The 17,424-nt window shown below is 39.9% G+C and overlaps 1 protein-coding gene across 2 annotated transcripts in view; it reads right to left on the reverse strand.

The window, feature by feature from the left end:
• The window catches only part of GRID2 (glutamate ionotropic receptor delta type subunit 2), a 724,654-nt gene that overhangs the window by 691,087 nt on the left and 16,143 nt on the right, over positions 1-17,424 (reverse strand). Inside the window, exons 1-2 of one of the 2 annotated variants that reach the window (XM_068270982.1) lie at positions 6,975-7,031; positions 6,241-6,446 (exon numbers count right to left, since the gene is read on the reverse strand). In XM_068270982.1, coding sequence (XP_068127083.1) covers positions 6,241-6,399 — 159 coding nt within the window. In that variant the 5' untranslated portion in view covers positions 6,400-6,446; positions 6,975-7,031. Of the gene's footprint in view, positions 1-6,240; positions 6,447-6,974; positions 7,032-17,424 lie in introns of those variants that run through there. The other variant, XM_068270973.1, reaches the window with a different exon arrangement.

Here is a 17,424-nt window from a genome sequence, read left to right on the forward strand (position 1 = left end):
AAGTCGTGCTATGACACCTCTGGTTGCTATGACACCTTCTTACGATGGCCATGCATGTCACTTCCTCTTCCTGCTTCAGTCAGAGATGCAGTCCTCTAACAGAGAAGACCGGGGTGACCTGGAAGTTATAACATAGCCAAGATGGCAGCCACAATTTTTAAACTGTAATTGAATGAACACGATTTGGTGTAAAATGGTGATTCAGGCATCAAATGAAATAGAAGAGCACAAGCTACAGAAAGTCATGCATCTTTAAGTACTTTGCCGTACTGGTCGGAGTCTTAAAGGCATGCCTTTGAGAGGTGATCGGAGTCCCTTTAACATGCTTAATATTAATGTTTATGACCCTACCCTTTAGGGGAAACGTTTGGGTTGTTTGGAAAGGTTGCCAGGAGAGACTTTTCTCTCTAAGATGAACATGGCAGCACAGCTTAGGTTTGCATAGGTACTGTACACAAGACTTCTGGAACAATGTCCTTTGCACAGACAAGACCGAAGTTGATATGTCTGGCCATAATGAACAGCACCACATTTGGAAAAATAAAAAAATAAATAAATACATCATCCATTGTCTGATACATCAGGTTGAGGGATGCACAAGTATTGAATCAAATCCAGGATGCTGAATCACTTGTGCTCTTCACTATTCTCCAACCTTATCAACATCACTATGTACAGTTCAGTCAGGTATTAATAAAATGTAAAAATAGATGAATCACAGAAAACCCATAGAGACCTTCTTAGTAAAAAAATATACTCTTGTTTATATACTGGACACCATCAATGTGTAATGTGTAATATATTTGCTATTTGAGTTAACACAATAATGTATCAAATACATATAATAAGAGATCACTCAAGAAACATGTACTGAAGAATAAAAAAAGAAAAAAAAATCATTTAAATTCTGCTGCAAAACAGACAGATGATACTTAATATGGATTATAAATTGTTTGTGTATCCTCAGTGTATTATGTGACTATTTGTTTATTCCTTTCTGCAAGAACATGCTCACTAATCATAAAAATGTGCAGTGAACTTCAAGGGCTCAATTTAGAATGAATTTACGTGCAGAACAACCTTGAGTAATTCATGTGCAGGGACAACAAAAATATTAGCCTGCAGAATCGTGATTTCAGAATTCTACAACAAGACCAATAGCTTTGTCTGGGCTAAACAAATTCACTATTTAGATACTGTATAGTAAATGTGAAATATGATTATTGAAACAATATATTTGACTCACAAATGACAAAGCAAATCCAAGTTCCTTTTAATGTTATTCTTGTGCAGTTTATATTTCGTTGAAGAATAGGAAGAGAGATTTACCTAAGATCTGTCAGTTCAAAAATGCAATATTTAAAGTGTAACTGCAACAACATAAATATATTTACTAGAAGGACTATAATAAGAAGCTAACCTTTTCTGTGCAACTTAAATTTCAGTTCAGTTCCCATTCACCTCTAGACAACCTTGGCAGGCTTAATCTGCATACCATAGGGTTGCCAGTTTCTTTTTCACTGATTCCTTATTTCTAGTACCGGTAGTATTCATCTGTCCTTTTATGCCTAAAATATACAGCTGGGGAAAAAAAGTTTAACTCCCTAGGGGCCTTTTCCAGACCCTAGAAGTCTGTTAGGTTCCACGGCATACTTCTGCTCGGAGCCAGGCTTCCAATATCCCCTCCGGAAGATGTGCAAGCGTGCCTCTCTTGATCGCGCTCTCATTACTTGGGGTGCACTTTGAAGGTGCAGTTCTGAGAGAATTGAACTGTGCAAGCGCAGAGTGCACCCCGCAACAGGAAAATGGTCATCAGAGGCGCGTGGCATGCCCACGCATACTGAGAAGATCACGACCTGGCCATAGGTTGTGATCTTCCGAAGGGGAGAGTGGAGGCCTGGCTCAGAGCGGAACTATGGCACAGACTTCTAGGGGCTGAAAAAGTCCCAGGTGAGATTCACTTTTTTTTTTGACCCCCAGATGTTTCCTTTAAAGCAAACCTGAATTAATAATACAAGTTCGATAATTACCTCAGTAAGGGGAAGCATCAGGATTGTCTAGAGCAGGGCTTTCCAACCCTGTCCTCAAGGCCCACCAACAGTGCATGTTTGTCAAAATCCACAGAGGTAGTTAATCAGCTCTGCTGAGACAATAATTACCTTGTCTGTGAATGTTTGTAGTTTTCTGCAAAATATGCACTGTTGGTGGACAGGGTTGGGAAGCTTTGGTCTACAGGCTCCCCCAGGTTTCCTTGGCCTCTAGTACACTGCATTGTGCTAGTAACCTCTAAATAAAATGTTTGACATTAAAAGCCATGCCTGTGCAGTAGCACAGAGCAGCTTGTGTACAGCTTTTTTCTTTTTTTTTTTTTGTGCACAAGTGGCTCCATGCTACTGTGCAGGTGTAGCCATCAACGCACCTGCACAATGTGGCCATGTTCATACATAAACAGAACATGGCCATGACGAGGAAGAGGGTCATGCCTGTTGGTTGTGGGGTCTTGGTGGATTGGGGAAGCATCTGGAGTGTCCAGAGGCTTCCTTCTACTGAAGAACATATGATTTTTTTTATTTTAAGTGTTCCTGAGATAAATAAAGCATATAGATTACTTCTTACCTGGGGCTTCCTTCAGTCCCCTGTAGTCCACCTGCTCAAATGTCATTTTTCCCAGGCTGCTCCATTCTCTGTAAATTCTGCAACTGGCCCATTTGCACTCCATTGGGCATGTAAGCCTTGCTAAGACTATAGCTGCACTTGTGCAGAATGCTCCCAGTGATGGGAGCACAATTGGAGACACGCAGGGTTGGGACCACACATGCGCAGTGGAGTGTGACTAGGCAAGATCGCAGACTATATTTTGGGATCAACCCGGTAAGACAATCAAGCAGATTGACTAGGGGGGCTGGAGGAAGCCACAGGTAAATATAAATCTATACACTTTGTTTATGCCAGGTTTATTTTAAGTTTCAAGTTTACTTGAACTATTATTTATCTACCCCACCTTCACCCACCATTGCACAATAAATTGTTGTGTTTTGTCAGGATGATGGTAAAGTCTATTTGTTAGACTAAAACTACTGGCTAGGATTACTCAACTATTCTTCTGTCTTCCAGTATACAAATAGCAACAGCAAACATTTGTATCAAAGAGGTAGAGAGAGGAGCATCGTCAAGATGAGTATGGACAATAATATGTCTATATGTCACAGCTGTTACTTGAGGTAGCCACAATATCTCTTACTATGTAAGGTCTTAATGTATGCCAGAATGGGACAAGAATATTTCTCACCGGCTGATAGTCTGACAAAACTTTGAGCAAAGGACTGCTTTGCTTCCGGTATGCTCTAGGTGACTTACCAACTGGGGATGAGCGGAAAAACATTTTGAGTTCAGTCTCACAGTGAATGGACCACAATACTGCTAAATGACACTTCCATGTAATTGACTGTCAGGTTCGACATGTTTCTGGTTAAACTTGATGAACATGATGATGGCCACTAATGATACAATTTGGCAAATGATTGTTTGATTGTTTGCAAACAATTGTATTCAAAATCAAAAATGATTGTTTAGGATCACTAGAGGACAAAAATTGTCTAACCAATCCAATCAGATTGATGAAATCAATCCAATTTTCAGATCAATCCCAGCAATCAGATTGCTTAGGAGATTTTAGTCCATTAGTGGTCCCACACAATAATTTCCATTCATTCCTAAAAATAATTGTTCATAAACTATTGTTCACCAAATTGTAACGTTAGTGGCCACCCTTAGTCTTTTTTCAACCCAAGTAAATATGTAACTATGTAAAGTTTGCCATTCATGAAAAAAATAGAAATTACAATTTTTACTCTGCAATGTATTTTGTGAAGATGCCATCAACCTGCCAATTGATGATGATTCTACTAACCTACTAATTACTTTTTTTATGACACAACCACACCTGCACTCGTTTGGGCCTAATATTTGTGCTAGTTAGTGTCAGAATTGTAATGCCAGTTTTGCTAAACTGATTCAATTTTTAACACTCCAACCAGAAGTTTGAAATGTATCTTCGGAACCTTCATGTTTTTCTCTATGGAAAAGGGTGGGGGTGGTGAGCGTCCCACTGAGAAAACTTCCTTTGAAAATCCCACAAGAAAAATAGTGCTTGCAAGACAGCGAACTCTCTCACCAGGTTACTAAAAAGTAGGCCCATGGCATCAGGGGACTCAAGTAAACACTTAGGATTTGATCAGTATGCAATGTTTTGGGCAAGGAAACCCCAGAATGTGTATCTAGCTTAAAGGGAACCTTAACCGAAGTTGGAAAAATGAGTTTCACTTACCTGGGGTTTCGACAAGCCTCCTGCAGCTTTCCTGTGCCCTTGTAGTCACTTAGTCACTCACAAATCCTCCAGTCCCCCCGCTGCAAGCTAGTTTTGTTTTCGCAAACTAATCAGTCGCTGGCCACTGCGCCTGCATAGCCTTGGCGCATATACTTGATTGCATTCCTGCCGATGTGCCTGTCCTGCGTAGGCGCAATACGCCTACATACAGTACGTACATGTACTGAGCATGCGCAGGGTGGACATGGGAGCACAATTGAGGATGAGTGCAGCAAGGGTCGTGAACACCCAGTTTGCGCCAGGGGACCAGAGGATCTGTGAGTGACTATATGGGCACAAAAAGCTGCAGGGAACTGGTCAAAGCCCCAGGTAAGGGAAACTCTTGTATTTTTTCAGTTAAAGTTCACTTTAAGCTAGCAAACAACTGTTATGAGAATGTTTATAATGCATACTTCTATTTGACCACTAGTCACTAGAGGGATAAAGCCTCATACAGATGATTGATGGTTCTTGGCCCAGATGGGCAGTTGTTGGGGAGGGATGTCTCCGCCAATAATCTAGTGTGTGTACAACCTCCCCATGTTTTGCCAAGAGGTCCAGAGTGCTGACTCATCTTGGCTAAGTTTATTATTTGTCTCCATATCATAATCATCTGGCACTCAGAGCTTGCTTTGACTCCAGACCACCCACGTACCCTTGTCAATGTCCCCTGCTGGCCACGGTTGACATCCAAGAAGTGGAACATTGGGCATGTGAGATATGCTTGTACATCATTACTATCTTGAACATGCACTTGGTTTGCATATTAAAAATTAAATTAAAGGTATTGCACCATAGAAGTGCTCTTCCCTTGTTATTTTCTGAAAGAGACACAAGACAAATCCCATCTCTTACTTCCCTTCCATCTATTGTCAGAAATTTGGCATTGGAAAACTCTTTGACTTTAACCATTATATCCTTTCTGTCCTGGTATGTCACATAGTGGGGCAAGATAACCCACACACACAAAAAAGTGGTGCAGACTGTAGCATTATTACCAGCTGGGATATTGTAGTAAGTAGGTGTCAGAAACAACCTGCATCATAAACTCACCCAGCCATTACTATCTTTTTTACTGACTTCAGGTTCCCTTTAAATATCTGCAACATTTCTCTTTTTCATAGTGTACTCCATTAGCCTCCAATATGACAGCCAATGGTACTTTCTCAATAGCTCTATTCAACTCTTAGAAGCAACATATATATGGTCGGTGATATGCTAATCTTAATATTCTTTATTTATGCAGGCTCACATAATGCAGTGTCTATGGAGGCATACATCATCATATGTACATCACAATGGAAATCAATTTATTTCAGGAAAGTGCTTAAAACCTCTAGTTAAATTGTCCTTGAACTGACCCATCAAGTTGTACTTGAGCCTTGAGCCCAGCTATCTCATTAATATTCAGTCTTATTAATGAGCTTGAATGCAAAGTCTGTTACCCATCTATGTACAGAAATAAAGCATTGCAGGAAAAAGTGTACGACCCATAGAAATTCAATTTCAGAGCTCTCTAATCTTTCTTCTTTTTTGCATATTGCTTAATGTAAGTTGCAATATCTAGTGCTTCCATTGCTTAAGATGTCTGTTTGAAAGATGGTTCAATGAATAAACAGCATCCAGCTTATCATCCGTGGAAGTTAGCACATTACCATAAATGTACGTCTTTGTCAACGCAATACATTATACTTGTATATGTCTGGGGCATAAAGTATCTTCTGGTTAGGCTGAGAGCACAATTAGGAGTGTGTTTATTTTTTGCATACTCATTTGTACTAAACTGGCTCGTTAACTGCGGCACCATGAGTGCAAATTGAAACACTGAAGAAAGAAACAAGCAGCCATGAAAACAGTTTAAGGATATTTCTTACCTCAGTAATGAAGGATTTGGCAGTCGTCGGACTCATAACGAGAATGGCTCTACGCAGTGTGTCCCTGTAGCGATTTAGCTCTTCTATGCGTAGAGTGGCAAAGAGTCCCGTGATCATCTTATTAATGTTGTTTTCCACCTTCTGCAAAGCCACATCCATTCCCTGCTGAGATACTCTATCCAAAAACTCTTGTATTCCACGGATATCTAGAAACATCAGAAGTCCATCAAAATGCTAATCAGTTAACAGAAACACATCCATGAAATGCCTAGCTTGGTTTAGAAAGTTATTTTTGCTCTGCTTCATGTAACAGAAGGTTAAGCTGCCCATATGTTAAAATGCACTATACAGCTATGAGATATTTGAAGGTAGATTTAAAACTTTTCTTGTCTTCTCTTTCCACAAATTCAACATCAAAAAGCAGAATAAATGTTCTGTTTATTTTATATATTTTTGTTTTAATTATTAAAGGGCACAGATCTAAATACACTATTTAATCTTTTACTAAATAAGACTACAGTGCTAAAAATCCTCATGTAAAAACTTGGGGTGGAAGCACAAAAGCCAAAAGAGTTCACAGAAACCTCAGTGGGTGGAATTATTGGTGCTGTTTGGCTCTGGTTTATAATATTAATTATACAGAGGGAACAGACTGAAGGCTTAGATTGCAGCCAATAATTACAGAGGACTGTGATACAGTAAATAACTAACAAGGGAACTTCAAAACCAGGTACCTGAAAAGAGATGTACACTCAACTAAAGGATTATTAGGAACACCTGTTCAATTTCTCATTAATACAGTTATCTAATCAACCGATCACATGGCAGTTGCTTCAATGCATTTAGGGGTGTGGTCCTGGTCAAGACAATCTCCTGAACTCCAAACTGAATGTCAGAATGGGAAAGAAAGGTGATTTAAACAATTTTGAGAGTGGCATGGTTGCTGGTGCCAGATGGGCCAGTCTGAGTATTTCGCAATCTGCTCAGTTACTAGGATTTTCACGCACAACCATTTCTAGGGTTTACAAATAATGTTGTGACAAGGGAAAAACTTCCAGTACGCGGCAGTCCTGTGGGCAAAAATGCCTTGTTAATGCTAGAGGTCAGAGGAGAATAGGCCGACTGATTCAAGCTGATAGAAGAGCAATGTTTACTGAAATAACCACTCGTTACAACCGAGGTATACAGCAAAGCATTTGTGAAGTCACAACATGCACAACCTTGAGGCGGATGGGCTACAACAGCAGAAGATCCCACTGGGTACCACTCATCTCCACTACAAATAGTAAAAAGAGGCTACAATTTGCACGAGCTCACCAAAATTGGACAGTTGAAGACTGGAAAAATGTTGTCTGGTCTGATGAGTTTTGACAGAGTCAGAATTTGGCCTAAACAGAATGGGAACATGGATCCATCATGCCTTGTTACCACTGTGCAGGCTGCTGGTGGTGGTGGTGTAATGGTGTGGGGGATGTTTTCTTGGCACACGTTAGGCCCCTTAGTGCCAATTGGGCATCGTTTAAAGGCCACGGGCTACCTGAGCAATGTTTTCGACCATGTCTATCCCTTCATGACCACCATGTACCCATCCTCTGATGGCTACTTCCAGCAGGATAATGCACCATGTCACAGAGCTTGAATCATTTCAAATTGGTTTCTTGAACATGACAATGAGTTCACTGTACTAAAATGGACCCCTCAGTCACCAGATCTCATCCCAATAGAGCATCTTTGGGATGTGATGGAACGGGAGCTTCGTGCCCTGTGCAACCCACAAATCTCCATCAACAGAAAGATGCTATCCTATCAATATGGGCCAACATTTCTAAAGAATGCTTTCAGCACCTTTTTGAATCAATGCAACACAGAATTAAGGCAGCTTTGAAGGCGAAAGGGGGTCAAACATCGTATTAGTATGTTGTTCCTAATAATCCTTTAGGTGAGTGTATTTGCCAACAGGTAATACAAAGACAATAAACATATAAACAGGCTTCAGTCATCTACACAGGACTAGGAAAACATGTGTGCATGAAGTTGGCCTGTAATATCAATAGTGTTTAAACTGACAACTTTAGTAAAATAAGTTATTAAATATCTCTAACAAAAATCTTTAAGGCAGGATTACACTCTTGCATCTTTTGTGTGAATTTGGGTTTTGCGGCGATTTCGATTATGTTTGCATGATTCTTGATTTTCCATCTTGTGCCAAAATACATTGTAATTGGGAACTTGTGCATCATGTGGAAAAAAAACAGAAAGTTGTCCCATTTTAAAATATGGGAAACACGTGGAAATAAAATGCAAATGAACAAAAAAAATGACTGATTCCGGGGCAAAGCCATTGACTTCCTTTTAGCATTGTGATGGTGCACGTTACTTTTCATGCCATTAAATGCATATGATTTCAGCAAGTGTGACCCCTGCCTAAGTCCCTTCACCAAGTGATATTTCCCCTTGTTTCCACCTTTGACTTGCTGAGGCAGTCTAGTAAATATATGCTTCAGTTTTATTGTTGACCTATAATTCATTGAAAAAGGGAGGGAAACAATAGGTAAAGTGATAGCCTAATTTCCTATAAATTACTTGAGAGAAAAAAGGTGCCAAAGATGTTATTTCTGTTAGGGCCTCACATTTTTTCAACTTCAGCCATCATATGAATTGACATGAATACATCATCATGCATGGAAACAGTAATTGTGTGAGCATAGCTCACTATTCACTATTTCTCTGTCCTTCGTTATGTGCAAGCCTGTGCACAACACTACGATGTGTATTTACCATGGCAGCAGATACCCTCATTGCATTGAAAGAATATAGTGTGCATTTGTGAGTACTTAGAAAACCATCACTTGTAGGAAGCCTTTTTTAGAGAAGAAATGACCATAATTATGTTAACACCTTCTGTTAAAAGAGCAGCTTCAGGAGCTTGGCATAAGCAGAATATGGTGGCATCATATATGCCCATGACCAAAACAAAATCAATTCTGCACATTAATTTTATTATAGAGTTCAAAGTGGGGGTCCACTTTAAGTGGGTTCATTACTTAGTATAGATAGAGCTATACTAAGGGAGCGTCAAGGTGGGATGGCAGCGGCAAGAGCCCAGAGATCTTCAATCAAATTATCTAGAGGGTATTGGTGTGGGATAATTTCCTTGGATATTGGCATGAGAACATTTTTTAAAGGTAAGTTTTCATGATTACTTAGGACAATTAAAGGACTTTTTTCATGGTTGCATTTTTATTTCAATTCAACATTTTGTGGAAAATGTTAAAGGGTACTCAGTACCCCTATACTAATTTCACCTGTGGAGGGGGTATGCATCTGGTGGTCCCCTAAAATGGACTCCCACATGCCACCATGAACCCCCCCCAAGGTATCATCAGCCCCAACCTCCTCCTGGGCACTGGTGCTAGGGAAGAGCCTCATGACCATGGACTGGATAAGGGCTCTGGGAGATGCCACCCCTATCTTCCAGAGCCCCCCATACTGTGTACCATGCAGGCTGGTATAGCTTAGGGTGCCGAGCCTAAAGATGAATGGGCAAAGAATGGAGACATGCAAAAAGCTGGTCTGCAATTACATGAAGTGTTAGATTGCAGTAATGATTAGCCAATAAAGGCTTTTCTATTGGTTAATGACAAGGGTATGAATAACTGTGGACTGGACACGTTTTGCCCTAATGTAAATAAAAAGTTGAGAAATTATTTTTTCCTACAATTATACCTTTTGTACATGGTCTTATTATCTTTTGGGAGACGCCTATGTCATTTCCTGTAAACATGACTTGCTGATTGAATAAAAGTAACTTTAAGTCAAATTTTGCCAGGGTTATGAATTATTATGGGCACACTGTATGCTGACAGTACAAATGTTTGTAAATGCTGCAATTTTTGTTGATGAGCAGTTGTGACCTGTTCTGCTTCCTGTCTGCAATTCTCAGGACTCTAAAACTTGACCCGCCCTTCCACACCTTTCCTCTCAAACTGGCTGTGTAAGCTCATCCAAGTCCCTGCCAGAATTCTGACTGGGAGGTAAGTGGCAGAATGGCCACGGCTCTCCCTCCCAGAAATGATCATATATAGGGTATATACAAAAGGTATATTGACCTATAGCATAAATAACCTTGTATACAATCATGTGCAGAAAAATATGAGAATCTAGGAACTTTCCTTAATATTATAATAAGTTATTTAACTACAAGAAAAAACAATTCAGTTATAGTTCAACAACAATTAAAGGGGTCTGTGGCTTTTTGCTCATTTCATCTTATTTTAAAGCAATGCAGATATCATGCTTGCTTAGACTTCCTTTATTCACACATTTCTAGTCTACACTAGGTACACAAGAGGTGAATATTATTATCAAAGGCTTGTAAAAATGGAAAAAGTGATTTTGACCTTCAGCAGAGTTGTGTGTAACCTTTTGACTAAAAGATGAACTGAAGACAGTGTAGTAAGTCATTTCTAACTCTATTTTAAAATAGAATTCACATTTGGCCATCTGTTCCATTATGTTTCTGTTGAATTTCATGAAAAGTTGATTTTTCTGTACAAAGCCCCATGCTCCATTGTTGGGGTACCTTGAAATTCTGAGATTGATACTTCCTGTGCAGAATTATTTTCTTAAATCCATCTTAGCTCCTCATCCAGTGTGCCTGTCTGAGAAAATCTGTTTATTTAAAGATGCAATTACTTCAAAACCCAATTTTCTCATTGATACTTCAGGAAGGGCTTTCTCCTCACTAGCTCAGCTGTGTTAGTGTTGTCTCCATCCTGATTCGTTCTCCTTCTGAAGCAGCTTTGAAGGATCATATTACATTTATTTAAAGTGAAAGTAAAAGGAACTTGGTAGTGCAGCTATAAATGATTTGTCATGTAATTTTGCCTTCTTAAAACAGAAGTCATTTGTGATAGTTCAACTTAAAGGAATCATCAGGCAAAAAAAAAAACTCACTTGCCTGGGGCTTCTACTAGCCCCTTGCAGCCATCCTGTGCCCTCATAGTCACTCATTGCTGCTCCAGTCCCCCGCCGCCAGCTAGTTTTCTTTTTGCCAACCTCGGGGTCGGCGGGCCGCATTACGTACATTTTTACGCATTCCCGCTGGTGCAGGAACATTAACACATACATTTTTACGTGTTAGTGGTGCAACGGGTACAAAGTTACGCGTTGCACCACTAACGCATAAAAATGTATGTGCTAATGTTCCTGCCCCAGCGGTAATGCGTAAAAATGTACGCAATGCAGCCCTCCGACACTGAGGTCGGCAAAAACGAAACTAGCTGGAGGTGGGGCACTGGAGCAGCAGTGAGTGACTATGAGGGCACAGGATGGCTGCATGGGACTGATAGAAGGCCCAGATACGTGAAACTAATTTTTTTTTTGCCTGACGAGTCCTTTAAAGTGAGAAACTGTAGCTTCCCATGATGCATCACCCCTGAATATGAAAATGATCTCTTTATGCCCCTGAAAGCAAGGATGCAAATCCAAAACTGCTGGTGTATAGTGAACCCATAGCTGAAACATTGTACAGAGCAACATTACATTTAGCATTGCTTTTTAAGAGAGGGCTTTTTGGTCTCTCTTATTCCTTTATACTTTTTTAGTGGTTGTAGGTCACAATTAGCTAACTGGGTATTCCTTAGTACTGGTTCAAGCCCTATACCATACAGCTGTATTAATTTATACCATGCAATGATGAAGACCAAGAAGTCTGAAACAGGCTGAATGCATGTTGAATTGATGTGGCTTTGTAATATTTATTAGTTACAGACTCACTATACACCAGCGGTTCTGCATGTGCAGTCTTGCTTTTAAGGGCATAAATAGATTATTTGTGTATTCAGGAGTGTTGCATCCTGGGAAAACCACAATTGCTCACTTAAAGCTGAATTATCACAAATACAAAATCCCATTTAGCACTTTTTCTTTCCCTTTTTTTTTTTTTTTTTTTATAGAGTGCTTTTTGGTTTATTTTAAACCCTTTATACTTTCTTGGTCCTGGAACACCATGAGCTTTCTTGGTATTTCTTAATGTATTTTTCTGAAAGCAGATTTTTTTTTATTAGGCTATCTCTAAAACCTCCAATTTTAGTTGTAAATAATGAAGCTAAATACCATTTCTGTGAAGTAATGCACGGTTACAAGGATGCTGGTTGCATTGTCTACCATTCTGTTTCTGACTTTTACTGCCAACTGTGGCTCCTCTAGGTTCTGGACAGCCAGCAAAGTCCAGAAACCTGGCAGTCCTCAAAGAAGGCACCAGCCAGAATGAAATGATGCTCCGCTCAGGGGTAAGCGGTGGGAAGCAGGCATACGTTTTATGACTGAATTCAATATCAGTAGTATTTATAAAGCACTGACATCTTCCACAGCTTTTGCACCATATATAGTCATATCACAAACTGTCCCTCAGAGGGACTCACACTTTCATCCCCAGACATCACAGTCTGGGGCCAATTGTTAGTTATAGGGGGAGCCAATTCACTTATCTGTATGTTGTTGGGATGATGGAGAAAACAAGAGTGACTGGAGGAAACCCACACATACACAAGGTGAACATATAAATGCTATGCATATAGTGTCCTGACTGGGATTCAAACTAGGGAGAGACCCAAAGGTGTGAGGCGAGAGTGCTATCCACTATGCCACTGTGCTACAAGATTTATTTTTTTCTAATACATGCCATGCCAGTATGACTTACTAGCAAGCCAAAGAAAGGGGTCTGCTTACAGAAATATTCAAAAGCATTTTTAATTATTGCAGTAACCACACTTTGCTATACATACTGTATATGAACGCTGATGTATGCCTGAAAGCTTGTGTCTGATTTGTTGTTGCTCATTGCTGTTTAGGATGACTGTGGCAGATTTTTATTTTCCCCATATGTCAACTCTTAACAGTTCAAAACGAGTAAGTACAGATCTCTCCCACAATATACAACCTAACATTTTACACAAGTAGGTGTCTTGACCTACTTGTATTTTAGAACTTTAGATATGTTATATGGTATAGGTTAGAAGACAAGACAAGACAAATAACAATTATATCACACTTTTCTCCTGGCAGACTGAAAGCACCAGAGCTGCAGCCACTAGAGCATGCGCTATAGGCAGTAGCAGTGTTAGGGAGTCTTGCCCAAGGTCTCCTACTGAATAGATGCTGGCTTACTGAATAGGAAGAGCTGAGATTCGAGCTCTGGTCTACTGTGTCAGAGGCAGAGCCCTTAATCAGTACACTATTCAGCCACAGAAGAATCAATGTATTCCCATCAAGAGTAATAAACTCACCTCTGAACCATAAACCTGCACCATTCTATACAAAGTACACCTTTATGAGTTTATGTACTAGTTAAAATTAATTTCTTAAAAAATGGTATAAGCCTTGACAAGTTTGCCACTGGCTAATTGAAGAAAAACAAACTAAAGGCTTTGACTTCTCCTAACTTAAACAACATTATAAACTTGCATTTAAATATTAAACATACAGGCAACAAGACTAACTTAGAATTAGAAGCAATTTGCAAGGTAAAGTACATAATGGCTAAGAAATCATACAACAAGAATTGAACAACTATAAGCTGGATGTAAAAAGTGTCTCTAAGCTGTGATATGTGTCAAAGGGGTTCTTTTTAAAAAAAACTTACAGTTTTAACCACAACTGCCATTTGATGCGTTTATATATTTTTAAAGATTATAGCTTCTCTGTAAGGTTTTTAAATATGTTGTTTTTTATCACATCATTTCTTACAGTAGTAATTTACTACTTTTACAACAAGAAATGAAAGACTCTTTGCTGAATGCAAAAAAAAAACATTTGCGAGATGTGATACATTCCAAGGGAGGGCTTGCTAAATATCTAATTTAGCTAAGGATTTATATACAGATTATTATATACATATACTTCAGCCACATTTGTATTTGCAGCCATGTGAATGTTCTCTGCTTCTACTTACCGGAAAACAGCAATGATCATTTGTAAATATGGCCATGTATTTCTGCCAAATCATATTTGCTTAGTATACAGTTTCAATCTGTTTTGAGAAGTTATGAAATTAAATTGAAAATAATATGAAGACTATCATAGTAATTGCATTGCCATTTGCCTGGCTGTAATACTGATTATTTGGTCTTTATGAGCTAAATCTATATCAGTCATGCACTCACTGGAGCAAGAATATGCAATCATTATGGGTTTGTGATTAAAGTGTAACTATAGTCTGACAAGAAAAACTGTTTATACTGTCCTTAATATGTATGAAAATGTCTGCCTGTAATTATATTTCTATACAAATAATCTATGCATCTGCTAAAACAGACTTTGAATTTTATGGAGAGGGAATGTGTACTCTTTGGGGAGAGCAGCAAGTCTCCTTATCTTGGAGGCTAGTCTAGACAACACTTTGACTACTCACATGCAACGCCTGAATAGTGTTGAGCGCTAGCACGTATCAGCATGCTGGGTCACATGACCATGAGGTGATGCTGCATTTCACTGAGGGCTCTGCCCCTGCATCAGCTACAAACTTTAAGCGTATGTCTAAAAGATAAGAAGCATTAAGCTTAATGTAGATATGGGGCACATTTCACTGTGCTCTTCTGCTGTATTATTTAATAAGAATTCTGAGTAATTTTTTCCTGTTATCGCCATGCTGATAAATAAACTAGTATTCACTAAGCAATTTACTTATGCATTTCTTCAGTTAAGGATTCAATCCTTAACTTAAAGGGACCCTGCGTAGTGCATAAAAATAAAAATCTGAACTTACCTGGGGCTTCCTCCAGAACCTTTTAGCCCGCAAAATCCCTCAGCATCCTCTGGGTCCCACTGGTGGCTCTGTTACTTGCACAACTTCACCCAAACTTGTGCGCGGGCAGTCCGCGCACCTGGCTCAATCACACACACATCACCGTAAGCCTCCTGCACATGCGGTGTTCAGTCTTTTGAGAACCACACAAGCCCAGGAGGCTTATGGTGATGGGCGTGTGATCAAGCTGCGTGTGCAGACGAGCTACACATGTGCAGTTGCGCACAACTTCAGGCATCATTGTAAGACCAGATCATTTATTAACTGTTCTATCAAAGGAAAGGGGTTACTGCAGTGGCGTAGCAATAGGTGGTGCAGAGGTAGCGACTGCATTGGGGCCCTTGGGCCAGAGGGGCCCCGAAGGGTTCACCCTCTATCACAGTATTAGCCTTTTAGTGGTCCTGTGCTGGTAATAATCACTTCAATAGATGCTTTGAATAGTAGTAATTCTTAACAGATTGTTCCCTATCCCCTTCTTGCATCTCTGACACTGTAGTTGCCATTGGCAGGTTTTGGTACACCATATCACTTGTTATGTATAGAGTGTTTGGGGGGCCCTATTTAAAACTCGCACTGGGGCCCATAGCTCCCTAGCTACGCCACTGGGTTACTGGATATTTTATGACTGGTTTATGACTCCTTCTCTGTTACATAAGAGGGGTATTGCCCCTTCAAGTACATTTCAGTGGCTGCAGGACAGAGGCAGACTAGGTTCATTGCTGGTGAGCATGCCCTATTGTTAAAGGTTTCTAGAAGTAGTGCTTCTCACTGGCCTCAGAAGTCCTCAAAGCCCAGCTATCTCCAGATCCTTAGGATGCCCTTTTCCACAGAAAAGCCCCTTCCTTACCCAAATATCAAAATGCCCTATTGGTACAATTCTTCAATGTAACTAAGGTCATTATAGCCAAAGAATGGGAGTCCCCTCTTCTTAGTGTGGCGGCTTTTAAGAATAAGGTTCAGGAAATATACCAGTTGGAAAAGCTCACCTTTTTCCCCTCAAAAAAGGAGAGGACTAATTTCTTAAGATATGGTCTCCCTGGTCAGAATGGTGTCTTTCCCATTAGCAACAAACGGTAAATGCCTAAGTCCTGGCCTATGGGTTCTAAATTAGTATTGTATTATAAGTCTTGTCAGTCAACCAGGCTGCCTTAGGGCCTTGTTATCTGGATATGATTTATAGCTGCATTCTTGTGAGGTATATAGGCTTCAATTCATCAAACGTTACTGCACATGGTAATGCTGGAAACAGCTGACTTTACCTAGCACTTAAAAAAACATCAATTCATCATGAATGTTACCACATTAAATGCTGAAATTACCAAGCAGTGAGGTAAATTACTGATTTGTTCAGTAAATACCTCAGCAAATGTCAGTGAATGTCAATTCATCAAGCTTACAGCATTTGGTAACACACCGGAGATGTGTTTGATCATTACCAGCTATTCTGAGGCACTGATAACCAGCTTCAAAAGGTGTAGATATCCATCTGACTGACAGCTGCAGAGAGCCAATAAGGACAGTTCTTTCTCTCCTGCATGCCCCTGTCTCCGTGATAAAAAGTATAGGCTTTGCGGAAGGGTCTAGTTTTCCTACCCCCAGGCAGTGAGCAGAGAGAAAAGAACAAAAGATGTTTACCTGACACCCTTCGGAAGTGTAACCCCTCAAGTTCCTGTTTGAATATGCGGAGATGCCAGTTGGAGCTGGTGGGAAAATGAGCTAAGCAGCGCATGTGTAATGTTTCTTGGCAGTTCATCTAAGCTGTGGCAAGTAAATAGAATGGTAAAACTAATGGGACAGATTCAGAGCAGATTCAGAGCGAGCAGAGGCAGTATAACATGCACATCTAAAGGGATGTCTGGGATGCCTCTTTCCTATTGTAATGCCCTCACTGCACTGACAAAGGCGTAACAACACAGAGACACACAGAACTGCTGTCAATGTCAATGGGCTTTGTCAATGGGCTTTGGTAAATTACCGAACATCTACCGCACCTGTGAAAACATTGATGAATTAGCACACACAAGTCTAAAATACCGAATGCAGTATTCTAAGTTTTTGTTATCGAACAGCCTTAGATGAATTGAATCCATTGTCTGTATTAACTTTTATTTGCATTTTGTTATTTACCTGTGTGTTTTTTGGCTATTTTCATGACATAACTGTACTATTTCTCAACACTGTTTCAATAAATATTTGTTGAATAAAAAAGAGACTTTTAAAAAGCTATGCTATCTTGTTATGGGGGGGGGAGGGGGGCGGGGGTGTCACATGAGTTTCATATTTATGGAGTTCACCTCAGGAAGCCAAAGACTACTATCCCCCCTGCCTGTCTGAATCAGGCAAGACAATGGGCACCACACCACTTCCATCAAGCAGTT

This window comes from Hyperolius riggenbachi, chromosome 1 (assembly GCF_040937935.1).
Source record: "Hyperolius riggenbachi isolate aHypRig1 chromosome 1, aHypRig1.pri, whole genome shotgun sequence".
Classification (NCBI taxonomy): Eukaryota; Metazoa; Chordata; class Amphibia; order Anura; family Hyperoliidae; genus Hyperolius; species Hyperolius riggenbachi.